Genomic DNA, 13,624 nt, shown 5'->3' on the forward strand with positions numbered 1-13,624 from the left:
CGCGCGCGCCGGGCGCGAAGCGCGGCGGCGGCGCGGCGGCATCGTCCAATGCGTCCGCGGCGCCGGGCAGGCGCGCGACCGCGATGGCGCCAGACTCCGCCACCACCCCCAGATCGCGGTCTGACCACCAGCCCGCCGCCGCGACCCCGGGGGAGAAAGGCACGGGGCCGCGGCCGCCGGCGGGGGCGGTGGGCGCGGGCTCGCCGGCAAAGGCCGCGCGGGCGTCAAGCGGGCGACAGTCGGGCAGCGATGCGACGAAGCACCTGGTTGAGAATGGTGACCGGGGTCAGGGGTGTGGCACGGGGTGAGACCCGCCGCTTTCATGTGTCTTGCCCGCTCGCAACAGGTGACGGCAGGCAGGATGCAAGCGGCTGCGGGCGGCCCCTGGCCCTGCCGACACGGTACACTTGCGGGCATTCAAAAAAGGGCTGCATGGGCCACCAGAAGCGCCCTGCTACACCCTTCCCCCCCGCCAGGTCAGCACCCGAACCTCCAGCACCCTCACCCGCCCTCGTGCGTCACGAGAGCCGCGTGCTCTCCAGACGGGCTCAGCGCCGCCCGCCACGGCCGCGGGGCCAGGGAGCACGCCCCCAGCGCCGCCCCCGCGAGCCCCGCCGTCCACCCGGGGCCCCGCGAGGGCCGCCCCCAGCTGCCGCGAAGCTTCGCCTCGCGGCCCCCAAGCCGCCACGCCGACAGCGTTGCCCCCGCCGCCTCCAGGACGCCCCCGGCGCCGCCCCCGCCTGCGGGCGGGGCCGGGGCGTCGCCGCCGCTGGCGCTGGTGCTGGCTGCTGCGCCGCCGTCGCCGGCAATGAGGAGGGTGGAGGTGGTCTCATCATACACAAGGCAGCGGACGGTCCCGTGGTGCCGCTGCAGGATGGGGGTCAGCGTCGAAAGTAGTTGCATGGGTTGGGATGTGGTGCGGGAGCTCCGCAGAAAGGGAAGGGGGGGTCAAGGGGTCCAGCAGGTCGGCCGGGGTGTGTGTGCAGGGGGTTGAGAGTGGGCCCGGCATGCACATGGTCAAGCGGCTGCAACAGGCACGACACGCCGCCATCGTGTACAGCGAGCAGCCGCGACAGCGCACCTTTACACTGAATGAGGTGATCACGTCAGCGCCGCCCCCGCCGCCGTGTTCTGGGCCCAGCTGCACCCAGTGCACGACGCGCGCCGCCGTCAGCAGCAGCAGGCTGCCCCCCGGGCCGAAGGCGACCGCCACCACCTGCTGCGCGGCCCAGGGCGCGTCCGCGTCCCACTGGCGCAGCACACGGCCTCGACTGTTGGCGTGGGGACATGCGGCGCAGGGGCGTGTGTGAGGCGTACACGCGCGGGGCGGCAGACACCGATCCACGACCAGCTCGTTAGTGGACTGCGGCCGATCTGCCAACCAGCCCAGTGTGCAGCAGCATGCTGCAGCTGGGCCACCTGCTGCGCTGAAATGAGCAGGAGCTGGAGCAATAGCATACACACTGCGCCGCCACTGCGGCTGCCCCCTCCCCTCCCGAACCGCGCCGGTGTCGCTCGGCCCGCGCACTCACGCGTCCAGCAGCCAGATGCAGGAGGACCGGCACGCCACCAGCAGCCTCTCCCCCACAGCGCCGCTGCCACCGCCGTCGCTGCCGCCGCCGCCCCCCTCGCCGGGCGCGGCGCCCCAGCAGACGCTCATGATTGAGTCCGGGCGCTCCCCGCCGTCCGAAGGGGAGGACGGGGGTTCAAAAACGGAGGTGACACGGCTGAAGCGGTCTTCGGCGGACAGCACCGCCACGCGGCAGCGGGACAGCTCGACCACGGCCGCGGCACGGCCACTGGGCGACACCGCCAGGTCTAGGTCTGCTGCTGTGATGCGCCACAGGGGCCCGCGGTGGGTGCGGGGCGGGGCGGTTGGTGTCAGTTGCTGGTGGCGGGCGGTCGAGATGCCGCCGGCCGCTCGAAGCCCAGAGGCTTCGCCCAGACCAGACGAGAGAATGGCTCACTGCATGTGAGCGCACAGCAGCCAGTTGCGCTGCGGCCAGATTAATCGAAGCCAGCAGCCAGCCAGTTTTGGGGCCTGACGCAACAACACCGAGCGCCCCCGCGCGCCGCACCTGTGCCTGCCCCCTCGTCGCGTATTCCAACGCAGCCCAGCGCTGCACGGCGAAGCCTGTCGACATATGAGAGCGGCGCCCCCGCCGCCGCATGCTGCGCTGCGGCAGCATTCGCAGCGGCGCCAGAGGCGCCGCCATCCCCAGCATACAAACGCTCAGCCAGGGGAACATGCTCGTAAAGAATCCGCAGCGCCGACAGCTGGTGCTGAAGCTGCATCGCCATCACGGCCAGCAATCAGCTCGCTGCTGCGTCTTGGGAGCGGCCTCGCGCGATCGAGAGCCGCAGGCTGGTGGCGCTGGTGGCGAGCCGACGCGCCCAACTGCGGGCGTGAGCCAACACCAGCAGCGCTGGGGCGCCGCCGCAAGCGCGGCGGACGGCCGTCAAGGAATGCAGATCAATACCATCATACATTGATAAGGAGTAGGTGCGGACTCATTGTGCAGCACGCAGCATCAGCCAGATCGTCTGCATGTGCACTCTCTTGTTACGAGGTATGCTGCTGACAGTGTTATGATATGTTCAGCTCGTCAAGCATTCTTGGTGGATATACAGATCGCTGGAATACACGCCACATAACTATTTACTTGCACCAAGTGCATCGCTGATTGTCAGGTCGATCACTGCAAACTCGGAGCTTGACCGTGCAGAGGCACTCATTATCTCATAGTGAGTGATCGGGCCTAGAGCGGTGGATCGCCACAAGCGCACAGCGCCATGCCGTTGCCCGCACAAGTGCCTGGGTTGCCGCATCAGCCCTAGCGCTGGTGACAAACAGCGCTGCGATCGCCTTGCACCACGCGGCGCTTGTCGCACCCGTGCAGGCTAGCATGCAGGGCGCAGGCATTCAAAACCTGCTGTCGGCGGAGGCAGAGGCCGGCAAGATCGTGGCCGAAGCGCGCAAGGTGCGGGGTGCTGTGCTCCTGTTGCCACCTGTGGGCCTCTTGCATACTCAGCAGCAAACGCATGCCTCCGCAACTACCATGCGAAATGCAATACACCAAGTAGCGCGTTCCACGCATCTGCCCTGCCCCGCTCGACCGCATGCGACCCCATCATGGCCCCCGCAGGCCAAGCAGGAGCGCCTGCGGCAGGCCAAGGCGGAGGCGGAGCGAGAGATTGCGGCTTACAGGGCTGAGCGCGAGGGCGGGTACCAGAAGAAGCTCTCAGAGGTGCGGGCCGCAGCGAAAGAAGTAAGGTCGCAGCGTTGGAGCGGGCATGGCGTTAACGCATTGCAGCAGGGGCGCCGCTCCTGTTGCAGAGCAATTGCTCGGCTACACGAGGCGTCGTTGAACAGCCATGCGCAGCAGCATGCAAACTTTCCGGTCCCTTCATAAAGGCGGGGCAGGGCTTCAAATGCAGCACAGCAGCCGACGTGGCGCAGCCCCTGTAGCGGCGCAGCCTAGCGGCCCGCATGCAAGGGTTGGTGCGCGCTGGTGCTGACACACCCTCGCGTGCCCGCGCAACGCATCCGGCCGCCCCCGTGCGCGTCGCCCCCCCGCAGACCACCAGCGGCGCCGCGGCCACGTCCGACCGGCTGCACAAGGAGACGGAGCAGGCCATCAAGCAGGTGCAGAGCGACGTGGCGGCCAGCAAGGGGAGCGTGGTGGACATGCTCGTGCGCTACGCCACCACAGTGGCATGACGGGGATGAGGCGAGAGGCGCCGGCAGTGCAGCACGCTGACGCGAGGGGCGCTGGCACTGTGAAGCGTGCCTGTCAGCTTTTCCCTGCTTGCCCACACAGTGCTGGCTGCCTCACTACTGCCTCAACGTTGTCTCTGCAGTCTTCGCATGGAATGGCACCGCATACATGGCAGTGGCAGTAATAATTTCAATCAAGCGGCTGTGGAGGATGTGCAGCTCGCCTGCACTTCTCACCACACATATTCATGGGCTTGCGCATTTCAGTGCAAGAGGGGGTAGGACTGTTCCAGGACGGTCAGGCCAGCTATGTACAGGGGTCACAGCAATCATAACACAACGCAGGGCTAATCAGCACGCCCAGCACCGTTTTGATGCGGCCTTCCATCCTTGTTGGGGGGCGCGACAAATCACAAAGTAGCAAGAGCAACTGCAGCAGCAACCCCAAGCAGCTCCGCCAGCGCAGGCCAAACAGGCAGTGGACGTCGTCCCTGTGCGCCGCTCTTTGCACCGGCGGATTCAGGGGCTTCGCCATTGGGCGCCATGGGTGCCGCGATATTATTTATAGTAGGCGCTGCGCTCGTCGCGCCCGCGGCCCCAGCGCCCTTGCAGGGCACACTGTCTGGCGAGTTGACGAGCCTGTTTCACAGCGTGAGCAACAATGTTGTTAGGCGCCAGCAGCAGCCTCGCTCCGCAACAATGTTGTTAGGCGCAGGCAGCAGCATCACGCGCAGCCATCCATGCCCTCGCACGTACACCCCCCTTGACACCCGTTCGAAGCAGCCAACCATGGCCAGGGCTCCCAGCTCACGTGCCGATCTTGACCGACGAATAAGAAGGCTCTCCCATCGGCTTGGGGCAGTGCGTAGCGTTGCCCAGCCACACCTGCAGCACCCCGCTCCCCGGGTCCAGGCGGCCGGCCTCGCAATACGCCTCCACCTCGCTGTCGCCGTTGACCCTCGCATTGACCTGGGTGCCAAGGAGGAGGGTACAGCCTGACGCAGGCACATATGTGTTCCGTGCCCCTGCTCACAACGTATCGTGTTTTTAACACCCCTAGGGATATCCAGCCAGACAAATTCGTGCTGCATGTTGCTTGACGCAATCGGCCCTCGCGGTGCCGCCGGGTCGGGTGAGTCGGTGTTGACAGGGTCGGTGCCGACAGGCTGCGCGGCCGGGGGTCCAACCCGTCCCCACCTGCACGAGTGTGCCCTTGTACTCATACGAGCCGGTGCAGGCGTGGCTGAGAAAGTGCCCTTGTATAAGCCCGAGGGCGCGTCGCCCCCTGCCGTCAACGCCCGCCGCTGGCGCGACGAAGGCCCAAGAGTAGCCGCCAGGCGCGGAGACGCCCGCGGAGGAGGGGCCCGCAAAGTAGCCGCGTAGGAAGGGCGGCGGCCCGGGGATCGCCAGGGCTGGCAACTCGTCCAGCTGGGAGGGCACGATCGGCACGTGCGACCCGTCAGACGCGCTGCCGGGCCCGCCGGCGACCTCCGCGGCCGCGGCGGTCGGCAGCGCCACGCAGCCGGTGTACACATTGGGGAGATCGATGGCGGCGCCACCTGGGAGCTCCGTGACGCGTTTCAGGGTGGAGTGGGTCTGGGTGTAGTCGGACGTCCTGTGGGGCGCGGGCTTTGGACGTCAGCAGGGACACGTACTTGTCAGTGCAGGCAACAAGGACGGTTCAATGTCACCTGTTGGTTTTTGGTTGCTGAGAACAGAAGCACCGCAGCAAACATGAGCGGAGCTGGTCAAGTAATCGAGATGTCAGTCGCAGGCGCCGCAGCGACGGGCGGGCGGCCCAACCCACCAGTCGGCAGCGGCGACAGACCCCGTTTCTCTCGCGACCGAGGCGAGGCGCGTCACGGTCTTCAGCGTGTCGTTGGCGGCTGTCGCGTTGGTGGCCAGCTGCAGGGAGGTTTGCCCAGGATAGCCTTGCGTGGGCATGAGGTCGACAGCAAAACAGGCGGGGACGAGGGGCTTGAAAATGCAGCTTGCAGGGGAACAGCTTTGTGCAATATGGTGTGTGTGCGAGGTGCCCTTGCAAGCACCGGGCTCGCGAGTTGGCTGGCCTTGCTCTCCACCTTGAGGGCGCTCCAGGGTGCCGCGTACTCCGCGCGCTCATCAGTGCCGCTGTCGATGCAGGTGCTGGTGGGCTGCAGGCAGCATGATTAGGATACAACAGCAACAGCGGCCGATCGAATCGCGGCACCGTTGTGCGGGCTGCAATATCAGCCGGGCATGCACTGCGAAGCAACGGCAGGTCGCTCTGCTTTGTAAACCTTTACTCAGATGACAACATGGCTGCCCTGTTGCTGCTGTATGTATTGTTGAGGCATACGCGCGGTGTTTGCCTGTTGGGTACTGCGACTTCAAACCGCCCAGCCAACCAACAGCTCCGCACCAGCAAGTAACCGCCGATAAGTGCCTCAACGCCTGCAGCGCCGACCTCACTGGCGAAGCTGAAGGTAGTGCCTAGCCCAATGCCAATGGATCCGTGCCCGGCCCACAAACCATCAACGTTTGGGAGGGCTGTGCTGTTGGATGACGAGGCGCCAGCCTGAGCAAGCACGAGCAGCGCAAGTACGACGGCCCCTTGCGCCAACATTCCAGCCGTCACAGCGTATTTACGTGGCTGTCAAAATGCTATGCTAAAATGTGTCGTGTCGCGAGATCTACGGCAACGGTGCATGGAAGGCAATCGGCATGGCGCCTTCGTTGCCCTGTGGCATCGTTGATATCTACATTTTGAATATGCGCCCACTATCATATGTCATTCGCCTATTACGGTACAAAATCATCGTTTGTTGCAGCTTGATGCGCACAACGTTGGGCAGTCGTGGGGCCGAGTGTAGAGCGAGTGCGGCGGCGCAGCACAAACGGGGTGGCAGCCGCAGCGCACACCTGGGCAACACGACGAATCCCGGGTGGTGGCCCCAGAAAGGCAGTCATTTCTGGCAGCCTAGAATGACCTAGCAAACAACCTCAAGCTGTGTGATCACGGCGCTGCACCCTTGACAAGCAGCACGGCACCTGTGGAAAAGATACGCCAGGCAGGGAGTGGCGGCCGGATGAGCCCTGGCAGCATTCGGCCCCCGATGGACTGTGATGCCCTGCTGCGGCTGAGCCTCTGGCAGCTGGATCCCATCAGGACGGTGCGCGGCCGGCGTCAACGGGCATCAGAGCGGTGGCGGGCCAGGCGGTCTCCGCCGCGGGCACCGCAAGGTTCCCCGCAGCCGCTGGCACAGGTCGCCCATGCAGCGGCCGCAAACCGCTCGTTCGGACCTTGAAGCCCCTCAACCGCTCTTTTTTTGCAGTTGTCTTGCGTTTGAGCACACCCCGCCGCGCATCTTCCAGGTACTGAACCAGCTGGCAGCGGCGCACGGCGGCTCCCTAGGCCCAGAGGCGCAGGCCGCCCTGGCGCGCGCGCTGCGCTCGACGCCCCTGCTGCGCGCGCTGCCGCCGGCGCCGCGCTACCTGGCGCAGCTACTGAAAGGCCTGGTGGATCAGCCAGGGTCGGGGGCGGGGGGCGGGGCCAGCGGCGGCGTCTCGGACGAGCTGGCTGAGCTGTGCACTGAGGTGCTGCTGCGGCCGCCGGTGAGGCGCCGCTGCGGCTGCTCGTGGATAGCCGCAACTGCACCAACGTGTGCCCCAGCTCTTTTGCGATCGAGGACGACTGGGGCCGCGACTGCGGCCAGCGGAGGTTTGGGTGCTCTTTGCAGGAAAATGACATGCAACACACTGCACAGCGCTAGCTGCGCACCAGCGTGACCAGGTTTAGCCATGCCTCGTAGCTGCGCCTGCTAGCTTCGCAGTGAACCATTCGCGCTCACGGCGGCCCCTGCTGCACGCCTGTGCTGTCATCATGCTCCCCAGGCCCCTTCCTCGGGCGCCGTGTGGCCCCACAAGACCTGGTATTACTCGTCCGCACCTTCGTCAGAGCAGCTGACAGTGCTTGAGGCGGCCCATGCGTCGCGCGTGACGGCTTTTCTTGCGGCTGAAGGTGGTGCGGCGCCCAATGGCGACAACCACCATCACCACAAACATCACGAGCAGCAGCAACAGTCGCAGCAGCACGAGGAGCAGCAGCAACAGAAGCATCAACATCACAATCAACAGCAGCAGCAGGAGGAGGAGCAGGAGTGGACGCAGGAAGGAGAGGCGCCGAGCGCCTCTGCAGGGCTGGTGACCCTGAGGCTGTCACAGAACATGCTGGACGGCAACACAGGTGACGGCACTGCAGCGCAGCATGATTTGGCGGGGGGGTTGACAACCAAGCTTGTGCCCAAGCATACCTGGCTGCTACTGCAGCGCATCCCCGCCAAAACATCCGCAATCTCCCAAACGCAGCAGCACACTGCCTTGATTGACCAACCCGCAAGGAGCCCGCATGAAGCGCTGGGTGCCTTGCATTCCTCCCGTAAAGCGTGTGAATCTGATCTACAACTGCATGTGCACTTTTGCCATCCGACACGCAGGGTGTCACGAGTGGGAGGCTGGTTTCTTGCTTGCTGAGTTTGTACTCAGCAACTTGCACCTGTTCAGAGGTAATGACGGGCTGGCAGGGGAGTCATCTGCCTTTTGTGAAGTGCATGCGCATCAAAGGTCTTTGCGCCAGGTGTTTATCAATCTGCGCTTGCCGCCACTGCAATGTTTAACCTCGTCCCCCTACTGCACCCGCAGGCAAGCGCTGCCTGGACGTCGGCTGCGGGTCGGGCCTGGTCGGGCTCGCGCTGTTCCGCGCCGGCGCCGCGTCGGCGACGCTCGCAGACGGCGACGCCGGCGCTCTCATGAACTGCATCCGCAACCTGGGGCTCAACGGCGTCGGGCGCTCCGCAGTGCTGGCGGGCGGCCTGCAGGAGGCCGTGGCGTGCGGGGCGCGGGTGGCCGTATGCCCCATGGTTTGGGAGGAGGTGGCGGCAGAAGAGGAGGATGAGGAGGAGCAGAGGAGGGCGATAGCGCGGCTGCCCTGGTTTGAGTTGCTGGTGGCCTCTGACGTGCTATACGACCCCAACATCGTTGCGCCCTTTGTGCGCGTACTGGCGCGCCTGCTGCGGCGGGCGCCGCCACGGCTCTTAGATGCGGACGAGGCGCGCGGCGCGCCAAGCGGCTACGGCACCAGCAGCGCGTGCTGCGCGTACGTAGCGACGACGTTCAGGCAGCCGGCGACGTTTGCGCTGTTCGAGCGGCGCGCCGCTGAGGCCGGGCTGCGGCTGGAGCGGCTGGCCACCGAGGGGCTTGGGCAGCGGGGGGCTGTCGCATTCCAAGGCGCACGCGCGCTGCAGGACCGCGGTGGGATCATCTTGCACCGTGTCACCGCTTTGGCAGGTGCTTTGCACCACGTGTAACCCCTGGGTGGGAGGTGACGCAATCGGCAGGGGCGTGCCGCAGGCAGCTGCGCATGAGGCCAAGCGGCCGCCGCAGCGTGGTCGATTTTGGGCTGGTTCACCTGAAAGACGCCGAAGAATGCAGCAAAAGAACTCAGCACAGGAAATAATGCCTAAATTTTCTTATCAAGCGCCACCTTTGCAGTCACCACGTACCGCCTCGCTTTGCTCCACAGCGATCCGTGGTCGGGCGGTGTGTCTTGACCTGCTCGCGCACCGAGGCGGTGTCTCACTCGTCTGTGATCGCGAGTGTATTGGAGTGTGTGTTTTCGGCTTGATGTTTTTTTTGAATTTTGGACGCAACAAGGCTGCCGGGTTGATGTACACAAACCGCGTGCATTGGCGTGCAGTGCAGTGCAGTGATGTGCGCGGGGCCGGGTGCCGCGCTGCCGCCAAGTGGCTATACCGTACCATGGGCGCAGCTCACGGGTGAGGGTACACTGCTGCGGTTATGTGGATACTGCGAATGTTTCGTGTGCGCTTGCGACACTTCAGCACCGTACCAGGCCTTACTACAGTAGGGGGTTGGGGGCCAAGGTCGTTGCGATTTTTCGAGTTCGGCGACCTTATGACACCCTGTCTGTACGTAAGTGATACAATCATCTTGTAAGATAGCAGAATTAGAAGTGGTTTCGCCGCAATGGGGGCGTTCCGGGCCTCCCCGCCCAACGGGGTGGGCAGTGCGAATGGTGGCAGCCCCTTATTGCGTCCAGGGATGCTGGCCGTGGTAGCCATCTTACTGCTTGGAGCTGTGCTAGCGTTCTCTGGCAACAGCAGCAGTGCTGGCTGCACCGGGCCGCGCTGCGGGGTGCAGCTGCTCGGCGCAGAGGGCGCAGCCACGGGTGCCGGCGCCGTGGCTGCAGCCACGTGGGACCGCACTGTGGCGGCGTTGCCCAAGGCTGTCACCGCCGCCGAGAACTCCAGCAAGTATGTGCGGCGCCACATCGCGCCCGACGTCATCTCGCCGCTCGCGGCGACGCTCAAGGCGAACGGCGTCACCGCCGTCGCCATTGTCGGCTGCAAGGCGAGCGCGCCCGTTGCCGCCAAGTTCAAGGAAGCCCGCGTGGCTCACCAGTGCGTCGACACGCTGGACAGCGCCCAGTCCTTCGTCCACGCACACGGTACAGCGCCGGCCGCGGTAGTGCGCGTGAAGGTCAAGGCCCGGCCTGAGGGCGCCGCGCCGGAGCTGCTCTTCGGCCACCTGCTCGGCGGCCTCTCTGCGCCCGTGACGGCAGAGGTCCTGGTCGCGAGCGACGAGGGCCGACTGCCCGTGCGCGCCGCGCTGGCGCACCCGCCCAGCTGGACGCGGTCGGCGGGCATGCGGGAGCTGTGGTTTGTGCAAACGAGCGTCTTCCTGGACACGTTCAACAAGATCTACCGGGAGAGGATCTGGAGCAACGCGGGCGGCGGCAGCGGCGAGGGGTCGTCGCTGGAGTACACGGGTGAGCGGCGCGCGGCACACACTCTTCGCGGGGCAGGGGGGCGCCCCAGCGTGGCAAGCAGGCCCAGCGCTGCGAGCAGGCCCAGCGTGGTGTAGGAACGCCCCGCGTTTGACTGTCGTTGACCGTCGCAGCCAGCCAGTAAGGCATGCAACACCAGCGCGCCTGCAGCACCCGACACTGATCAGCCACTTGTTACTGTGAAATGCTGGGTTGCTGCCAGCTCCTCCCACCCCATCCCACCTCGGGCGACTGCTTGCTAACCCCGTTGACCAACCCCCTCTCTCGTGCCCCTCTGCTGTATGCTGCCGCGTCGTTGCAACTGCAGCTGCGGTCCAGCAGGCCCTCCCTAAGCTGATCAAGAAGTACGACATCAACTCCATGCTGGACTCGTCCTGCGGCAGCATGCACTGGATGCCCCGGGTGCTGGCGGAGGTCGAGGAGGACAAGCCGCGCTTCAAGTTTTACGGCAGCGACGTGGTCTGCGACCTCACGGCGCAGCACACGAAGAACTTCACCATGAAGGGCCACCGCAACTGGCGGTTTGGGTGCCACGACTATGGTGGGCGGGCGGGGCGCTCGATTCATACCCAAAACGCGCGTTTGCAAGCGGGTGGCTGACAGCCGGTCAAAGTTGCTGCAGGTGGGCAGGCAGCGCGCCTGGCAAGCCGTGGCTGTCACGCTCAGGCGCCCTCCTGGCTCACGGCCCGCCGCCCGCACCGCCCGCCGCTGGGCCCCCTCACACGTCCGCGCTGCCGCCATCCGCAACCCCCGCAGCGAACCAGCCGCTGCCGAAGGGCTACGACTTGGTGTGGAGCCGCGACAGCCTGCAGCACGTGACCCTGAACGCCGCTTTCCAGTTCCTCAACAACGTGAGGGCCACCGGTGCCAAGTACCTGCTGGTGGGCACCTACCTCGAGAACAAGATCAACCTCAACATCACGGCGGGTGAGCACCGAGGAGAAGTGCAAGATTGGGGTATGTATGGTCCAACGCGGGCAGCACAGCTTGCTGAGCTTGCATGCAAGCTCTCGCCTGCTCTCCGTCTGTCTCCGGCGAGAGCCCACGCAAACACACACGCGCGAGCGCACGCCGCACACATACACGTACATGCACACACAACACGCTCACCTCTTGCGTGCGCCGGCGCCCTGCCCAGGCGAATACTACCCGATCAACCTGCTGCAGCCGCCCTTCAACGTGCGCACCAAGCCCCTGGAGATCATCGACGAGCGCAGCGAGGTCGTCGAGAAGCCCACGGCGGACAAGAAGTTCATGCTGCTGTTTGACATGTCACAGCTCGAATGGGATGACGACCTCGCGTGGGTGGAGTGATCGCGCGCAAAGCGCCACGTGCCAACGCCGGCCGCAGCGGCGAGTCTGCCAAGGAGGGCGGCAGCGGGGCGCAGTACGCACGTGGGGTTTGCGAGCCGCGCGCCCCTGCGCCACCGGCTTTGGGCGGAGCCGCAGCTAGCAGATGTCGAATGAGAGGTTTGATGCAACTGCTTTGGCTCATGTACTGTCACCCTTGAATTGTCATTATGAGCATCGGTACTGCACACCAGTACTGCCCACATACATGGTGACCTCATGTTTATACAACAAAAACTGCTCGCACAAGAACAGCAGCACTTGGTAGCGACGCTTGCCAACGTGCACACGCATACCCTTGTAACCATCCAAAATCCTGAGCCCAGGGGGTGTCAGCGGACAGGGCACAGGCAGCTGGGCAAACCAGCCAGCCATGCCGCCTGAGCAGGTACTGCGGTGTCCAGCAGGAGGATGCAGAGTTGCAGGAGGCTCGAGTGTGCACTACCATCAGATGCTGCAGCTCAGCTGCACGAGACATGCGGCCTGAGGACTGCTGGTAATGCAGGATAGCAAGCCTAGGCGCCCAGGTCGCCAAGGAACGGGCCACTGGAATGGACACTGTGCTGGCGAGTCAGGGGTGACCGGAGTGATGGCGTTCCAGTACTGCAGTCCCTGCTTCACACAGCATTGTGCTTCACCCTATCATGGCCCATACCAGTACATGAACCCAACCAGGCGGTTGAATACATTGATCATCGTGTTCCAGTTGGTGTCCAGATCAAATGCTTTCTTTTCAGCGTGCTGTATGAACACAGCTACTCAGCTTATCAGTCCAAAAACAATGATGTGTGTGTGACGGCAAAATCATGGCTGGTTTCGGGCAGCAGGGCGGGTTCGGGGCCTTTGGAGGTGGACAGGCCCCTGCCTTCGGCACAGGGGGTGGCGGAGGCTTCGGAACTTTCGGTCCTGGCGGCCAGGTGCGTGGAAATGGCTCGCAGCGGTGCAGGCGTAGCACCGATCGCCGCAACAGCACAACAACAAGCGCGTGCTGCTCGATGTATCCCGTCCGCGCAGGGGCGGGGATCACAGCCGGCAGGTTTTGGGCAAGGCGGCGTCGTGTTTGGCAAATCGGCTGCGGCCGCAGGCGGCCAGGGCGCGCAGGCCGGCAGGGGCCAGCCTGGCCCAGGTGCCGGCCGCGGGCCTCGGCAGCAAGGCACCGACGGCGCTCGCGGACGCGGGCGCGGCGGCCGCAACCAGCAGCCGCGGCAGCTGCAGCAGCAAGACCCGTCGGGCGCGCAGGATGGCGGCTTTGGCGGGCGGCAGGGCGCGAGAGGTGCGGCCATTGAGGGGGGGTGTCGGGCATGGCAACCTGTGCGGCACGTTCGTGCCCCCTTGCTGGCTGTCCTTGGTTGGGCGTACCGAAGGCAGCGTGGTATTGATGCAAGTCGTGCTGCAATGCTGCCGCGCTTGTTTGCAAACGCAGTACTGGTTTACGACTCCTGCTATTTTTCCTTTGGTTTTTTCCGCACGCCTGGGCAGGTGCACGCGGCGGCGCCGGCGGCCGTGCTGCCAACAGGGCAGGCGGCCGCGCCCCGCAGGGCCGCGGCGCCGGCGGGCGTCAGCAGCAGCAAGGGGGCCGCGTGTGGCGCCGCGACCAGCAGCAGCAGGAGCAGCAGGGCGCAGCGGCCCCGTTCGGCCTCCCGCCCGGCAGCCGGCTCGCGGGGCGCCTCGGGCTGCCGCTCGTCGGCGGCGGCGCGGCCGGCCGGCCGCGC

General features: G+C 65.4%; 5 protein-coding genes across 5 annotated transcripts; 3 read left to right on the forward strand and 2 right to left on the reverse strand.

Annotated features, from left to right (window-relative positions):
* Positions 1 to 505: 505 nt before the first annotated feature.
* MNEG_8122 (hypothetical protein) lies at positions 506 to 1,660 on the reverse strand (the record flags this gene model as incomplete). The annotated part of the gene is made up of 3 exons (XM_014043401.1): positions 506 to 867; positions 1,082 to 1,271; positions 1,533 to 1,660. Coding segments are annotated over 3 exons (680 nt in total), but the record flags the coding sequence as incomplete, so codon positions are not given.
* A 1,246-nt stretch (positions 1,661 to 2,906) lies between these two features.
* On the forward strand, positions 2,907 to 3,721 carry MNEG_8123 (V-type proton ATPase subunit G 2; the record flags this gene model as incomplete). The annotated part of the gene is made up of 3 exons (XM_014043402.1): positions 2,907 to 2,981; positions 3,147 to 3,248; positions 3,581 to 3,721. The coding sequence occupies 3 exons, from the start codon at positions 2,907 to 2,909 to the stop codon at positions 3,719 to 3,721; spliced, it is 318 nt and encodes a 105-aa protein (XP_013898856.1).
* Positions 3,722 to 4,525: 804 nt separating this feature from the next.
* Positions 4,526 to 5,662, reverse strand: MNEG_8124 (hypothetical protein; the record flags this gene model as incomplete). Its single annotated transcript, XM_014043403.1, has 3 exons — positions 4,526 to 4,687; positions 4,916 to 5,333; positions 5,526 to 5,662. The coding sequence occupies 3 exons, from the start codon at positions 5,660 to 5,662 to the stop codon at positions 4,526 to 4,528; spliced, it is 717 nt and encodes a 238-aa protein (XP_013898857.1).
* A 1,151-nt stretch (positions 5,663 to 6,813) lies between these two features.
* MNEG_8125 (hypothetical protein) lies at positions 6,814 to 9,063 on the forward strand (the record flags this gene model as incomplete). The annotated part of the gene is made up of 4 exons (XM_014043404.1): positions 6,814 to 6,870; positions 7,073 to 7,312; positions 7,592 to 7,943; positions 8,399 to 9,063. The coding sequence occupies 4 exons, from the start codon at positions 6,814 to 6,816 to the stop codon at positions 9,061 to 9,063; spliced, it is 1,314 nt and encodes a 437-aa protein (XP_013898858.1).
* A 754-nt stretch (positions 9,064 to 9,817) lies between these two features.
* Positions 9,818 to 11,876, forward strand: MNEG_8126 (hypothetical protein; the record flags this gene model as incomplete). Its single annotated transcript, XM_014043405.1, has 4 exons — positions 9,818 to 10,544; positions 10,870 to 11,103; positions 11,319 to 11,489; positions 11,701 to 11,876. 4 exons carry the CDS (start codon positions 9,818 to 9,820, stop codon positions 11,874 to 11,876), a joined length of 1,308 nt encoding a protein of 435 aa, XP_013898859.1.
* Between the last annotated feature and the right edge of the window lie 1,748 nt (positions 11,877 to 13,624).

This window comes from Monoraphidium neglectum (assembly GCF_000611645.1).
Source record: "Monoraphidium neglectum strain SAG 48.87 unplaced genomic scaffold scaffold01510, whole genome shotgun sequence".
In the NCBI taxonomy this organism is placed as follows: domain Eukaryota; kingdom Viridiplantae; phylum Chlorophyta; class Chlorophyceae; order Sphaeropleales; family Selenastraceae; genus Monoraphidium; species Monoraphidium neglectum.